Here is a 13,636-nt window from a genome sequence, read left to right as displayed (position 1 = left end):
AGTGATACCCAGGATTATGAGAAGCACGAATAAACCTTTGATGATTAAGTCTATCACGCTCATGGCTTTCCGCCGAATCCCTGGGCCACGATTCTTTCAACGATCTTCTCAATGAAGGGAAACGAGGCAGCAGCTCCCGGTTCCGAGCCAACAACACCGCCCAGAGACTTCTCTGCATACTTGGCCATCATATCAACCTCAACATTGACAGTGTCACCCTTTTTCTTCTGCGCCACAACGACCCTCTCTTGGGTGTACGCAATCAGCATAACTTCCCACCATGCTTCATCGTCGTTGACCTTGGTGACAGTCAAGCTTGTGCCATCGATTGCGATAAACCCCTTGTACACAATGTACCGCAGCATATCCTTGCGGGCTGGTTGGAACCGGAAGGTCAAGGCATTGCCATCTTTCTCAACAGAGAGGATCTTCGCAGTAGTGTCAACGTGGCCCTGAACAAAGTGGCCGCCCATACGGGTATCAGCCCGAACAGCACGCTCAAGGTTGACGTTACTGCCCTCCTTGAGATCGCCTAAGTTGGTGATGCGTAGAGTCTCGGGGGCAACACCGATGGTGAAAGCCTCGGGGGTAAAAGATGTGACTGTAAGGCAGACGCCGTTGACAGAAATGGAGTCGCCGTCATGGCAGTCTGAGAGGAGCTTTGAGCCAGAAGGAATGGAAATGGTAAGAGAGGTGCCTCCTGTTGAGTCGTTGGTGTTGAGGTTGGAGACAACTAGAAGCATGTGAGTGAGTGAGTATCGAAGATTGATGTGAATATAACGGACCTCCTACTTCTTCAACAATCCCGGTGAACATGATGAGATATGTGCTTTGATGCCTGGGCCAGTGATGTTGAATAGGCAGGATTATATATCGAAGTTATCGGAAAGCCTACATGTAACAAGCAATGACAAATGCTTAATGAGTCGGATGGGTACTGATACTATTCCACTCTGCCCCGCGGCCCGCGAATGCCCCGCACTGACTCCGAAAGAAATACCGGGACAGCCTTGGGCTCTGATACTCTATTACCACACAAGCACTGATTTCGTAAAACTGTATTCAGCAGAGTGGTAAAGTAGTTCCTTAGGAGCCCGTTTGCCTAATCATCTGGCTCAATAAACCTGCCAATCTGTCTACTAATGACGGTTCGTGTCAATCTCCCATGTTACAAGGTGGGGTGGCATTCTGTCCATCTATGCCCCTCAGTCTTCAAAGAAGTGCCTGGCTTTGAAAAATGGGAAAGATGGCAGTGTAGATGGTGAGACGCCAGCAGAGCCTGCTCTAGCTGGCCGGTACATGAAACGGAAATTGTATTTAGTTTGCCACCATTGGTCAACTTTTACCTGGAGTAGAAGAAGAGGGAGAGACAAGAATCGAAAACCAAGATTCACGGCTGGCGACCCTCAGGGGTTGTTATCGATAAGACCCGCCTAAATTTTTCAGTTTCCCACTCAACACCAAGGCACAAGCTTCTGACAGAACAAGACTGTCCATTAGCTACCAACACAATATCTCGATTACACCTCTTACAACAGTCGCCTTTTGATTGGATCCCACGCCCCGATATCTCACCGTGGCTCACATCTGGCCTTCTATAATACTACTGCATCATTACCTTTTTCTAGAAACGTCGACATATCTCATATCAATCACACACCCCGCCTCATAGCATTATGGCGCCATCGAAACCCGACGCCAAAAAGACAAATCCGGACATCGCAAGACTCCTTGTTGATGCGCAAACTCAACTCGAGGTCGGGAAATTAGAAGAAGCTGCCACCCTTGCCCAGCAGGCTCTTGATGCTACCGGCCAGGGCGGCGACTTTGAGCTCAGTGCTGCCAATCTTCTAGGTACAATCTTTGTCGAGTCTGGCGACATTGACGAGGCGCGAGCCGCGTTTGAGCGCGCAGTCTTTCTTGACGAAGACGGTACCGCAGATGAGAAGATTGGTGGAGGTCCCGAGAAGTTCCTGCTGCTTGCACAGCTTAGCGAGGAGGGTGGTCTCGACAGTGTGCAATGGTATGAGCGAGGTGCTACCGCTCTTCGAAAGCAGATCGCAGTTCTGAGCGAGCTTCGATCGCCAACCCCTGAGCAAAGGACCGCCCTTCAAGAGAAGCAACACAAGCTCGGAGGAGTCCTGTGCGCTGTGGCTGAGGTGTACATGACCGATCTGTCATGGGAACCTGATGCCGAGTCACGTTGTGAGACTCTTATCACCGAGGCTATGCTCCTTGCCCCTGCTGCGCCAGAGACATGGCAAACAGTGGCCAATGTTAGAATCTCACAGAACCGCGCCAACGAGGCCCAGACAGCTCTGCGTAGAAGTCTCGAGCTGTGGCAGAAACTCCCTCCTCAGCACCCTGATGTTCCCGAATTCCCCACCAGAATTGCGCTTGCTCGTTTGTTGATGGAGACCGAATTAGAAGACGAGGCATTGAGTGTGCTGGAGCGACTTGTTACTGATGACGACACCAGTGTTGAGGCATGGTACTTGGGTGGTTGGTGCCTATATATCACAGGCGAAAAGCTCAAGACTACTGCCTCAAAGCCATGGAACGACGAAGCAAAGGTCAGCGAGGAATGGAAAGGATTATGGAAGTCATCGCGGCAATGGCTTATGCAGTGCTTGAAACTGTATCAACAGCAGGATTATGAAGATGAGCGCCTGGGTGAGCATGCTAAGGAACTGCTATCAGAGATTAACAAAGAGCTTGGTGAACCAGTTGATGGTGAGGAAGATGACTGGGAGGATGCCAGTGATGGCGCAGAGGAAGACGCTGAAATGCAAGGTTGATGACTTTATGTAAGGACAGAGAAATTGGACATGTGAGCATTACGTATGGCGTTTAGGAACAAAAAATGGGCATATCTAGAAGAAACCTTGTTGCCTCTAGTTGTAGTTAAAACTGGATGGCCCAGACCCAAGTCTATATCATCATGGTAGTACTAAGCCTCCCGAGGCCTTTCATAGCCATTCAAGGCCATATAAATCCGTGGCAACATCCGTCGTCTCAAGCTGTAGTAAGCTGTTCGTCTTTTTGTGTCAGTTCCCAAGCCCAAACTCCGAGTAATGCATGCTTGTTATATGCCACCTTATGCGGCCTCAACTTTAAGTTTCTCGATACCCTCGACAGGCATGTCGTCCTCTTCTTCATCACCCTTACCAGCAAGACCCTTCTCCCAGAGCTGTCTACCAGTCATGCGAGCGGGCTCCTTGGTCTTCGCCTTCTTCAGCTCAGCGAGACGCTCCTCTTCCTCCTGCTGCCTCTTCTCCTCCATCTCTTTCAAGAAACCCTCCCGCCACTTCAAAAATGTCTCGGGTGTAACAGCTGTGCCGTGAAATTTCTTGTTCTCCTCTGCCTCAGCAGCCAGCGCAGCTTCCTCATGGGCCTTTGTGATGACGTCCTTGCGCTCTTGGACAAGCTGCTCAGCATTGTCCTTTAATGTTGATACAATTGCAAAGACCATGGCCATTCCGAGGTTTTCTTGAATGGTATCGTCGAGACTGGCAAGGAGCTGGTCGCGGTCTTCTGCAATGTTGAAGTGTTCGTGGGGTGTGGCATTTGGAGGAGCGAGGATGTCGAGATGAGGCGGCTTTTCGGGATAATCTTCTGGATATCTCACTTGGAGAAGTATGGTAGGAGGATCTTGATCTTCTTCGCCTGGAATGTCTAACGCAACTGATACTCTAAACTCCGTTTCAGAGATATCTACAGCACTGGTTAGGCAAAGAAAACAACATGGGTTTTCAGCAGCAGATTTGTACCTGTGATTTCATCCGGGAAAATAGATTCGAGCACTTCGCGCTCTTCGATTTGATCTTCTCGCCCCATTTTGACGGGCTGTCTTCGGGTGCCTTTATAAACTGTAAAATGTTACTTCTGATAGAGCCGAATGACGAGAATCCCAAGAGTCCTCATGGAAGTGGGGAGGTTTACAGACCGCGGGGTGCTATGCGGAACAGGTTTAGTGTCTAGTTGACCGCCCGGCATTTCTAAGGCTCTACTGTCTGTGTTAGTTACGGGCGACTCACACTCTGACTTCTAATTTACTGAACGAGTACATACCTACCTAGTATATACCTCATCTTCAATCGATGGCTTCTGAAGACAAGGTCTGAACTTGTATCACTCAAAAATCCCACGAACCTCGTGGACGTACTTGTGGACTTCAGTATATTACTCTGTCCTGTTCATCTCCACGCTTCATCACGCTTCAATTAATCCTACTGTTCTCAGGTTCCCCACATTCATATGCGCCAGGTGAAACTTGATGCAATATCCGTTAACCAATGACCTCAAAGCTCCCGTTTCCTTGCATATTGATCTTAGAGATACCGACCGGCCCGATCAATATTCGTCAGGTCGCAAAGCGGGACTATGGGCTCATTACCCGTTAATCCCTTTGCTGCCAGTCTTACAGCTCGGCCATCAAGGTAACTCTGATACGGTGCCTTGGGGATTCGTTTCTGGTTGTCCTCCCATAGTTGATATTCGACAGCTTGCCAAACTTGGAGTTGGTCCATAAAGTTCACTCGCGGCTTCACCTTTCGCCTTGCCCTGACTTCAGCAATGATGACGTCCAAATCCAGTTGTCGTTGCCGCATTAGATATGCTATTGCAACGGATGCTGATCGGGACATCCCAAGGCGACAATGGATCAATACGTTCGGCTCTTGCGCAGAATCTTCGCTTTCGATGGTAGAAGCCGTGTCAGTGCCGAATTCTTTCGACATAATATAACATGGCGAGTGCAGTGAGCCGTGACCATCTAGTTGCAGGTCGATAAAGTCGCAGATGTTGTCTAATAAGCAGAGAATGTCCATCGTCGAATTATCAAGGCAAGGCACAAATAAATGGCACTCTTGAGGGACTATTTGCCTGTTTTTGGGGCTATCCCATTTCGAATATGGGCCATCCAGGAGGGAAACTATTGCTGTGATGTTGTGATGGCGAAGAACATTGCGGTTCATGGAACTCGCAACGTTCCCAACAAACAGATGAGGGGCAACCTGAGATATCGATGGGGAGTCCATATCATCTGTGATTGATGAGAGCCAGATCTTTCAGTTTCAATTGACTCTGGAAAAGTGAAAGTTGATCGTACTCAAATCACCAACGCCGGAGCCGGGAACGTGCTGCATTGCACTCATGCACCCCTCACATGCAGAGGCTACTTCAGTGGCAACTCACAGGACTGCAGTGACGGTTGTGTTGTGCAATAAGTTCATTGTGGCACCGAAACTCCTTGGATTCCGGAATCTACAAACGAGCTCCAGTCAATCGGCGTATAATATAAGGCTGGACTCGGCAGTACATCAATTATAGTTGGGATATGTAATTTTCGATCTAGAGGACCTAGTTGCTATTTATCATGTTAATTGGGCCAGGTTTTTTATACCAAAGATTTCTTCAAATACTATTGTATTTGCTTTTGATTTGTGGTCACCTTACTATTGCTTAATGGTCGTTGTTAGACACTTCGCCTAGCGCTACTCTCTGTAATTTATTTCTAGACCGCAACAGAGATCACATGTCCAGCTCAAAGAGACTACAGGCAACAAACTCATGAAGATAAATAGATAACCGCCCAGCATGAAAGCCAACTGGGACTTGCCTAACAGTTGATACATAACAACAAAACCAATGTGTCTTTATTTCAAGCGTGTTCTTCTTACTACTGGTATATGAGAATGGCACGTGACTCTTATACATTGAAGAATTCAGAAGAGTGGGGCCGCTCTTATCAGTTAGCCAAGCGGGAGTTCAACCTTATCGCTAGAAAAAAAAGTTGCTGGACTGAATTGCGACTCTGCATCTATCCATCAAGTTCACGACAATGGCTACCAAAACTGCAGCTGTTGGCAACAAGCGAAAGTCCGCTCCTGGCGGCAAGGCCAAAACTGATTCCAAAGTTAAGAAGGCTCGACTTGATGAGACCAAGGTCCGAAAGCAACCCGTTGAAGAGCCCGAGGACGATGATATGGACGACGTTTCAGATGAGGAGGATGGTGGTGCCGAACTGAGTGAAAAGACTCCCCAGAAGTCTTCGAATGGTGCTCAAAATGGAAAGAACTTTGAGCGAGGTATGTTATCTGGTAGATACCGCATTCGCGCCTGGCCAATGCTGACTGTTCTCCTAGGGCAAACTTCCCGCGAATCCCATGCTAAACAAAAGCAGCTCGCTCAGGAGCGCAAGGCCGCTAAGCCTCTTGCTGACGAAGTTCAACGCACAAAGAAGCTGTGGGAACGGCTGCGGCGAAAATCTCACGTTCCCAAGGAGGAGCGACAGACATTGGTCGACGAACTATTCACCATCATCACGGGTCGCATTAAGGACTTCGTCCTCAAGCACGATGCTGTGCGAGCTGTTCAAACCGCCATCAAATACGCCTCACCCGAGCAGAGGAAGCAGATTGCCCGTGAGCTGAAGGGTACATATGCTCAGCTTGCCGAGAGTCGATATGCCAAGTTCTTGATCGGAAAGCTTCTTGTCCAGAACGATGAGGAGATCCGCGATATCATCATTCCCGAATTTTACGGCCGTGTCCGAAAGATGATCAATCACGCCGAGGCATCATGGATTCTCGACGACATTTACCGAGGCGTTGCGACAAAGGAGCAAAAGGCCATTCTTCTCCGCGAGTGGTACGGTCCTGAGTTTTCTCTCAAAGAGCTCACCAAGGACACGGAGCCCACTGCCGACCTCAAGACTATCCTGGAAGCCGAGCCCAGCAAGCGCAGCCCCATTATGAAGAGTTTGGTTGACATGATTGGCTCTCTTGTCAACAAGAAGATGACCGGTTTCACTATGCTCCACGATGCCATGTTCCAGTACTTCTCCAATACCCAAGCCAGTACGGAAGAGTTCACCGAGTTCTTCGAGATGGTCAAGGGCGACGAGAGCGGGGACTTGTTGAAGAACATGGCTTTCACTCGTAATGGTGCAAAGCTCACATGCCTGCTCCTAGCCCATGGCTCCTCAAAGGACCGAAAGCAGATTCTCAAGACTTATAAGGACACCTACCTCCTTATGTCCGGCGATATTTGGGCCCACCTTATCCTTCTTACCGCCTACGACGTCGTCGATGACACCAAACTCACTGCCAAGACCATCTTCCCCGAACTCATTGGCGAGGGCGAGAACATCGCCCAGAATGTTGTCGCAACAGCCAACAACCCTTTTGCCAGGTCAACAATTCTCTACCTTTTCGAGGGATTAGCCAAGAGTCTCTTCCCTTCTGGCCAATCATTTGATGTCGAGCTTCTCAAGGAGGTTCACGAGATCCGGAAGACAACAAGCAAGAAAGATGAGGACGTTCGACGCAACGAGCTCATTACTGCTGTTTCTCCCCAGCTCATCACCGCCATTGCAGAGGCACCCACTGAGCTGACCGCGACCGCTTTTGGCTGCCAGTTCATTACCGACGTCCTTCTCTCGGGAGTTGGTGAGAAGCAAGCTGCTCTTGAGGCCATTGCTCAGTCAGCCAGCGGTGACCCCAGCCAAGAGCCAGCCGAAGACGACCTTCAACCCCAGATCCACATTTCACAGACACCTCACGGCGCTCGCATGCTCAAGTCGTTAATCCAAGGGGGCAAATATGACAAAGCAGCTGGCATGATCATCCCTGTAGACCCTCCTCTGGAGTTCTCCAACATTCTCTATCCCGTCATCAAGGAACACATCATGGACTGGGCCACCGGCCCTGGCTCATTTGTTGTTGTGGGTCTCCTTGAGGCCCGTGACTTCAGTGAGGTTGATGCGCTCAAGAAAACACTCAAGAAGAATAAGAAGATTCTTGAGAAGGCTGCGACAGAGGAGACAGCTGAGCAGGGGGCGGCACGTGAAGCTCAGGAAACTGCGCCTAAGGGAACTAAGAAGGGTAAGAAGATGGGCGACAAGCCTGTTGGTAATGCTGGTAGCAAGCTTTTGTTGGAGAAGCTGTAAACACAGCTTGAAGATATTGGACAGGGGATAGAGATGAGGTGCTTTATTTATCATATATCAGGCGTATAAAACTAGGGTGCTTTTGACAATGATATCACGGACTATGATATGCTGCCTATCCATTTTCTGACTGCCCATTGCAGCCAAGTGATCAGCACTGATTTTCATCGCATATTGCTGTCATTGCGAAGGAAATGCGACCGAGGCAATCATTGGCCGCCTCGGGATGGTGCTGTGCAACGATGTACATAACTAACGGTTACCGTATTGCGCCGCAAGGGTCACACATGGCAGCGACGGTTTTATCTACCTGTATGTCGATGACGCTCCCACAATAGGTGCTCTTTGGGATGTGGGTTTGTGAGGAATGGACTGTGGTGTTCGTAGAGAAGTGGGAGAACACCATGGGATGTCATATACATACTTGCATCTGGATCTTAACATTCTTAACTACGTATATCACTCGACTGTGGTTCGGACGACGTCTCTGTGTTTAACAGAAGAGTGTCTGGCCGCTAGATACAGTGGCTTTTTAAAGCGTATTGCGTAACTCTGTGTTGCCATGGCAGTTAGAAGTGTTACAGTGATTCAACGTTTCATACTACCCTGATGAGGAATGACACTCACACTCAATTGATGCCTTTGGATTTCGATGAGGCATTCAAAGTTCAGGGGAGACTGGCGCAACCGGGCGGCCAATCTTTCACTACCATAGCAGATGGGTTATAGGCACAGAGCATCGCCGCCCAACCATGATAAACCGAGTATATTCATGTTAGCTCGAGTTGAGCATATTCGAACTTACTACACTGCTCGCCTCTCACGAGGCGTGTTCGTGATCTAATAAACTATTGCACGTGATAGGCGCCTATTTGCTACAAAAAAATCGTCACTCAGCTGTAGGAGGCACCTCAGCCGTTTGTTAGGTACCTTACGCTGTGAGCATGAGGTACCCAAGTAAGGTAGGTACTGCTTTGTAATATGGCTTTTGAGCGTGATCGGTCTTTAAGTGGTCATGATGGAGGAAGTTTGGCCGACAGTTGTTGGCAGCTGGTAACTGACAAACTTCCTCCGCCTCCGCCTCCTTTCCTTCTCATTGTATCAGGCGTAACCCGCCAAAACCGCGCGCAACGTCACAAATGCAATCGTTTCATTTCTCCTCGATTCTCTGCTTTCTTCTTTCATTCCTCGATTTCCGTTCCCTTGTGTGCTTTTCTATCAAGTCGGCGGTGATATCATCCACCTCTTTAGGAGCAGAGTAACAGAATCCTGCGTAGGTAATTATCTTCTTCTCCCCAGATTCACGGAAACTGCGATAGTATATCAAACGAAACTTCTTGGGGTGGCTACAAGTGCAAACCAATATCACACTCAACAGGGAGCGAAACCCAGGCAGACAAATATTCTTTTCTTCCCCTCAACTGCCCTTTTGCTTCTCTCGCTATCAATACTGCGTTTGCCGATATGGCCACAAGCCTACAATCTCGCCATGGAAAAGATTGCCGCGCTGACAAGGCATACTACGAATGTAGCTACTTCGACTTTGAGTTTAAAGGCTGCTGCTCTCACGATCCATGCATCAGGCCTCGTGGCTGTCGCGACGACGATTCTTCAGACCACGGTTCGTGGCTAACTCGCGGCATGTCAGACACCGAGAGCAGTGCTTCAGAGGCCACTGTTATTGAGAGCGCCATAGATGTGAGGTCTGCTGTTGGGAGCATTTTCACTGCGAGCTTTCCTTCGGATGACTCTGACACCGAAAGCACTCTCGTGACTCGAAGACGGCCCTCTTCTCACACCAGCATGGACGACGATACTGAGAACGACGCTTCCCCTCGTAGACATACACACTCGAAGACCATGACAGACTCGGGTACTACTCGCACAATTCCTAACTCGATTCGAATTACGGTGACCAAGAATACGGTTATATTCACCAGCAAGCTGCCTTCCAGCAGCACATCCATTCAATCAATCACCGAGACCGCAGTCGATACAGTCCCAACCGCCTCTTTCCAGAGTACGCCGGCCCAGAGCCCCACTGAGACAGAAGCCTCGAACCTTTCAGCAGATGATAGCGACTCTGGGGGTCCTTCCATTGGCCTCATTGCAGGAGGCGTGGTTGGGGGTGTTGCGGCTCTGGCTCTTATAGTTCTCGTTGTGGTCATTCTTCGTCGTCGCAAGGATACCGATGAGCAACTTGATAGTGCTGACATGCCCTACAACAACTTTGATGAGAAGGAGGAAAAGAGTTACCTCAGCCGGGTGTTGTCACGTAAGGCCAACAAGGGCAGCACCGATCCGTTCGCCCCATTTGGAGGTACGTCTCATCGATATGCACCATCAGAGTCATCGTCAGAAGTGACCGACTCTTTTCCGAAACAAGTACTAAAACTACTCTGTAGGCCGTATCGACAGAGTAGACGACCCCCTTCGCCCACCACCTGGCACTTTTGAGATGGATGCCACAGAAAACGTTGTCCATGAGCTTCCGACAGCCACTTTCAGCGACGCCCAAGCAAACGAGTCTCAGACAGGGGGTCATGCAGCTGCAGGCCAGCCAGACCGTCCTTTCCAAAATGGACCTGCTGCAGCAGCTGAATATCCCCCGGCGACTATGTATCCTGTTGACCCTCGGGCCAACCTCAACGCCACGCTTGAAGATCGCCAACAAAAACAGTTTGTCAACCACTGGAATCAGTACAAAGCCCTGGGAGAGGGTGCGCATCAAGGGTAATGGATTTTTGGAAGTCTCGAGGGCTCAGGTGTTCACAATTGACGAGGTCAATGTCGCAAGCATTTTCTGGCGTTGTGAGGAGAATGAATACTTTGCATTCTCCCCTTTCTTTTTGTACAATATGAGTCGCTAGTTGGAAGTCGAATACTACCTAACTATAAGTAGGTTGCAACAATTAGAAGGTGGCGCGCAGATCTGAGCGATGTGAAAGCCCCTCTCATCACCGTATCGACATGCAGGTTCTCCTATTGGACAGCGACAGCACACACTCGGTAGTTCAATCTGTCCCGCCTGCGGCCCGCTCTACGGGGCTGAATCGGGCGAGTTTCCGTCCCTGCTGTATCACCTCACTGCTTGCTTACGGGGGAGAGCTGACCACCGTCTTACTATGCCTTTCCAGATGATGGCAACCATTCCTCGGGGGGCAAGAAAACAGCAAACCTTACTGTGGGGTGTCAAAATAAACTTAGCAAAAGCCATCCTAAGCTTAGGCTATATCACCTAAGTCTTTTTGTCTTTTAGGATCGAGGTCCTGTGCTTTCTTTCCTCCCCTAGCCATTCAATTCGAGTTTACTATATGCCGAGGACTTCTGTACTGTACATAACCCCCGCTGCTACCTTGCAGGATACGCATGTCGACCAAGCTGGGCCGATGTCTGACTGTACATACATCACCAGTCATAGCTTGGACTAGTTTCACCACAACTACCTCGTTGTCGACAGGGACCTATCACGACACTTGTATCCTGCACAATGTCCTGCCAAGATGAGGAGGGGTGGTATATCGAGCCTATCTGGGTTCACCGACCAAGACACAGCAGGTTGTGGCTTCAGCTAGGCTCAGATACAGCAACAAAGCAGAGAGAATCTGACAGGTGGGTACGAGGCAGTGTGCGAGCAACCAGCCTGCCAGCCCAGCCCAGCATTGCAATTATAAAAGACCCGTCAAGAGACTGCTACCTTGGCCGCAATGATTTAGCCCAGACTCAAGCATTTTGTCCTATCCATTCTCAGTAACACTACTGATCAACATGCCTTCTCAACCTCAACCCAAACAAGTTTTCCTTCCGCTCGAGGATGGCTCACACCATGAAGCAAAAGAAGATGCATTTGCAGCCCCCAAACGCATCATCATTTGTTGTGATGGTACTTGGCAGTCCTCGGTATCAGGCCTCAAGAACATCCCGTCCAATGTTACAAGGCTTGCCCGTTCAATTGCTCGCAGTGGCAAGGACAAAGACGAGAAAGTATGGCAGCAAGTAGTTTACTACGATGCCGGCATTGGAACAGGAGACCTTGGTCAAGCAGAGGCCAATCGGCAAGGAGGTGCTGGCATTGGATTTGTGGGCAACGTTATTGAAGCCTACAACTTCATCGTCCTGAACTACAATATTGGCGACGAGATCTTTTGCTTTGGCTTCTCTCGAGGAGCTTATACCGCTCGTGCAGTCGCAGGTCTCGTCACTGATATTGGTGTTGTCTGTCCCAAGGACCTGCAAGATTTCCCTGACCTTTACGCCCTGTACCAGAAGAATCCTGATGGTTTCCATTTCCGCAAGTCGCAAGCTTACATGGAATGGGTTAACGGTGTGCCATCTAAGAAGGAGGCTAATGGGGGGCCCCAAATTCAGTCTCAATGGGACAGTCCTCCTCACCATGATGCCCCTGAGTCGTCCAGATTCGTAAAGGTTGTCGGTGTTTTTGACACTGTTGGAAGCTTGGGTATCCCCGATTTGCCCTGGACTCGTTTCAATCTCAAGTTCCTCGAGAAGGCCGTCGGGATCGCTGACCCTGGTTTTCATAACATTCATCTGAGTCCTTGTTAGTAACCCCTCACGCAATTCATGAGCTCAAAACTGACAACTTTACAGACATTCAGCATGCTTACCATGCTTTGGCTCTGGACGAACATCGAGCACCGTTCTCGCCCAGTCTTTGGCACTTCCCAGCCAACAAGGACCATGACCCTCCCAAGCCTGCTAAGGATGTGGAGCAGCTTTGGTCCGACTGGGAGAAGATGTACAAGAACTCCAGCGCAACAAAAAAGCAGCTACAAGATGCGTGGGGTGCTGTAGTTGATGGTGAGATGTATGAACATCTCCAGGGCAATAAGTCAGAACTATTACAAGTATGGTTTCCAGGCGTACACATCAACATTGGCGGCGGGAATGATGACCTCCTTACTGAGAAGAAGAGTGATCTCGAGCGTAAGTTGTTGTATGTTCGAGCTGCTGGATGGGCACTGACGAGAATAGAAATCGCACTGATCTCATTCGCCTGGATGTGTGAGCAAGTCGCTCCTTATTTGCAGTTCGTCGAAGACGGTAGCTTGGGCGAGCTCGGCAAATCAGCAGTCCAAGACCGCTACAACCTCCTCAAACCACTCCTAACTAATATTCAAACCGGAGATGAGAAGGACTACGGCCCTGGGCCATTGTCTAGCCGCATCGCAGCCTCCTTGGACCGCACAGGTATCAAGAAAGCAGACGTTCGTAAAATCCCAGAGGAGACGGTCAGCGGCTGGGCAACTGGGCCTATTGTTGATAGTTTCACCGGCGCCATGATCGCCGGAGGCTCCGTCGACAGAGTCCCTGGCAACTATACCAAGGACGACAAAGGTCGCGACATAGGTGATACATATGAGATGATCCATCCGTGCGTCAAGTATCGCATGAGCAAAATTCCGAGCTACAAGCCCAAAGCCCTGCGTGGCTTTGAGAGGACCGCTGATGGAGGCAAAGGGTTTGTGTGGACAAAGGGCAATGTTAAGATCCCAGAATTTGTGATTAAGACGGGAGATGCTTTCTCGAGGCATGTTGCGGAGCAGGATCGCAGTGCTGGCGGAAATGCCCGGGATTTCCTCAAGTCGATTGATACGGTAGTTGTCTGAACTGTAGTTCTGACTCCTAATATATCAATATGTTGACCAAGTCAGGCAAGTGGTGTCT

At 49.6% G+C, this 13,636-nt stretch overlaps 7 protein-coding genes across 7 annotated transcripts; 4 read left to right on the top strand and 3 right to left on the bottom strand.

Annotated features, from left to right (window-relative positions):
* Window positions 1-59: 59 nt before the first annotated feature.
* FPRO_00821 (putative riboflavin synthase, alpha chain) lies at window positions 60-816 on the bottom strand (the record flags this gene model as incomplete). The annotated part of the gene is made up of 2 exons (XM_031222170.1): window positions 60-733; window positions 786-816. 2 exons carry the CDS (start codon window positions 814-816, stop codon window positions 60-62), a joined length of 705 nt encoding a protein of 234 aa, XP_031075650.1.
* Window positions 817-1,676: 860 nt separating this feature from the next.
* Window positions 1,677-2,798, top strand: FPRO_00822 (uncharacterized protein; the record flags this gene model as incomplete). Its single annotated transcript, XM_031222159.1, has 1 exon — window positions 1,677-2,798. The coding sequence occupies one exon, from the start codon at window positions 1,677-1,679 to the stop codon at window positions 2,796-2,798; it is 1,122 nt and encodes a 373-aa protein (XP_031075649.1).
* Window positions 2,799-3,097: 299 nt separating this feature from the next.
* FPRO_00823 (uncharacterized protein) lies at window positions 3,098-3,837 on the bottom strand (the record flags this gene model as incomplete). Its single annotated transcript, XM_031222148.1, has 2 exons — window positions 3,098-3,714; window positions 3,771-3,837. The coding sequence occupies 2 exons, from the start codon at window positions 3,835-3,837 to the stop codon at window positions 3,098-3,100; spliced, it is 684 nt and encodes a 227-aa protein (XP_031075648.1).
* A 494-nt stretch (window positions 3,838-4,331) lies between these two features.
* On the bottom strand, window positions 4,332-5,147 carry FPRO_00824 (uncharacterized protein; the record flags this gene model as incomplete). Its single annotated transcript, XM_031222137.1, has 2 exons — window positions 4,332-5,044; window positions 5,111-5,147. 2 exons carry the CDS (start codon window positions 5,145-5,147, stop codon window positions 4,332-4,334), a joined length of 750 nt encoding a protein of 249 aa, XP_031075647.1.
* Window positions 5,148-5,842: 695 nt separating this feature from the next.
* On the top strand, window positions 5,843-7,951 carry FPRO_00825 (uncharacterized protein; the record flags this gene model as incomplete). Its single annotated transcript, XM_031222126.1, has 2 exons — window positions 5,843-6,089; window positions 6,147-7,951. 2 exons carry the CDS (start codon window positions 5,843-5,845, stop codon window positions 7,949-7,951), a joined length of 2,052 nt encoding a protein of 683 aa, XP_031075646.1.
* A 1,464-nt stretch (window positions 7,952-9,415) lies between these two features.
* FPRO_00826 (uncharacterized protein) lies at window positions 9,416-10,688 on the top strand (the record flags this gene model as incomplete). Its single annotated transcript, XM_031222114.1, has 2 exons — window positions 9,416-10,271; window positions 10,357-10,688. The coding sequence occupies 2 exons, from the start codon at window positions 9,416-9,418 to the stop codon at window positions 10,686-10,688; spliced, it is 1,188 nt and encodes a 395-aa protein (XP_031075645.1).
* A 1,031-nt stretch (window positions 10,689-11,719) lies between these two features.
* Window positions 11,720-13,578, top strand: FPRO_00827 (uncharacterized protein; the record flags this gene model as incomplete). The annotated part of the gene is made up of 3 exons (XM_031222103.1): window positions 11,720-12,509; window positions 12,560-12,895; window positions 12,944-13,578. 3 exons carry the CDS (start codon window positions 11,720-11,722, stop codon window positions 13,576-13,578), a joined length of 1,761 nt encoding a protein of 586 aa, XP_031075644.1.
* Window positions 13,579-13,636: the final 58 nt, after the last annotated feature.

Source organism: Fusarium proliferatum, assembly GCF_900067095.1.
Source record: "Fusarium proliferatum ET1 genome assembly, contig: FPRO_scaffold001, whole genome shotgun sequence".
In the NCBI taxonomy this organism is placed as follows: Eukaryota; Fungi; Ascomycota; class Sordariomycetes; order Hypocreales; family Nectriaceae; genus Fusarium; species Fusarium proliferatum.
Note: the sequence above shows the minus strand (reverse complement) of the source record. Positions and strands in the feature narration are given on the sequence as shown.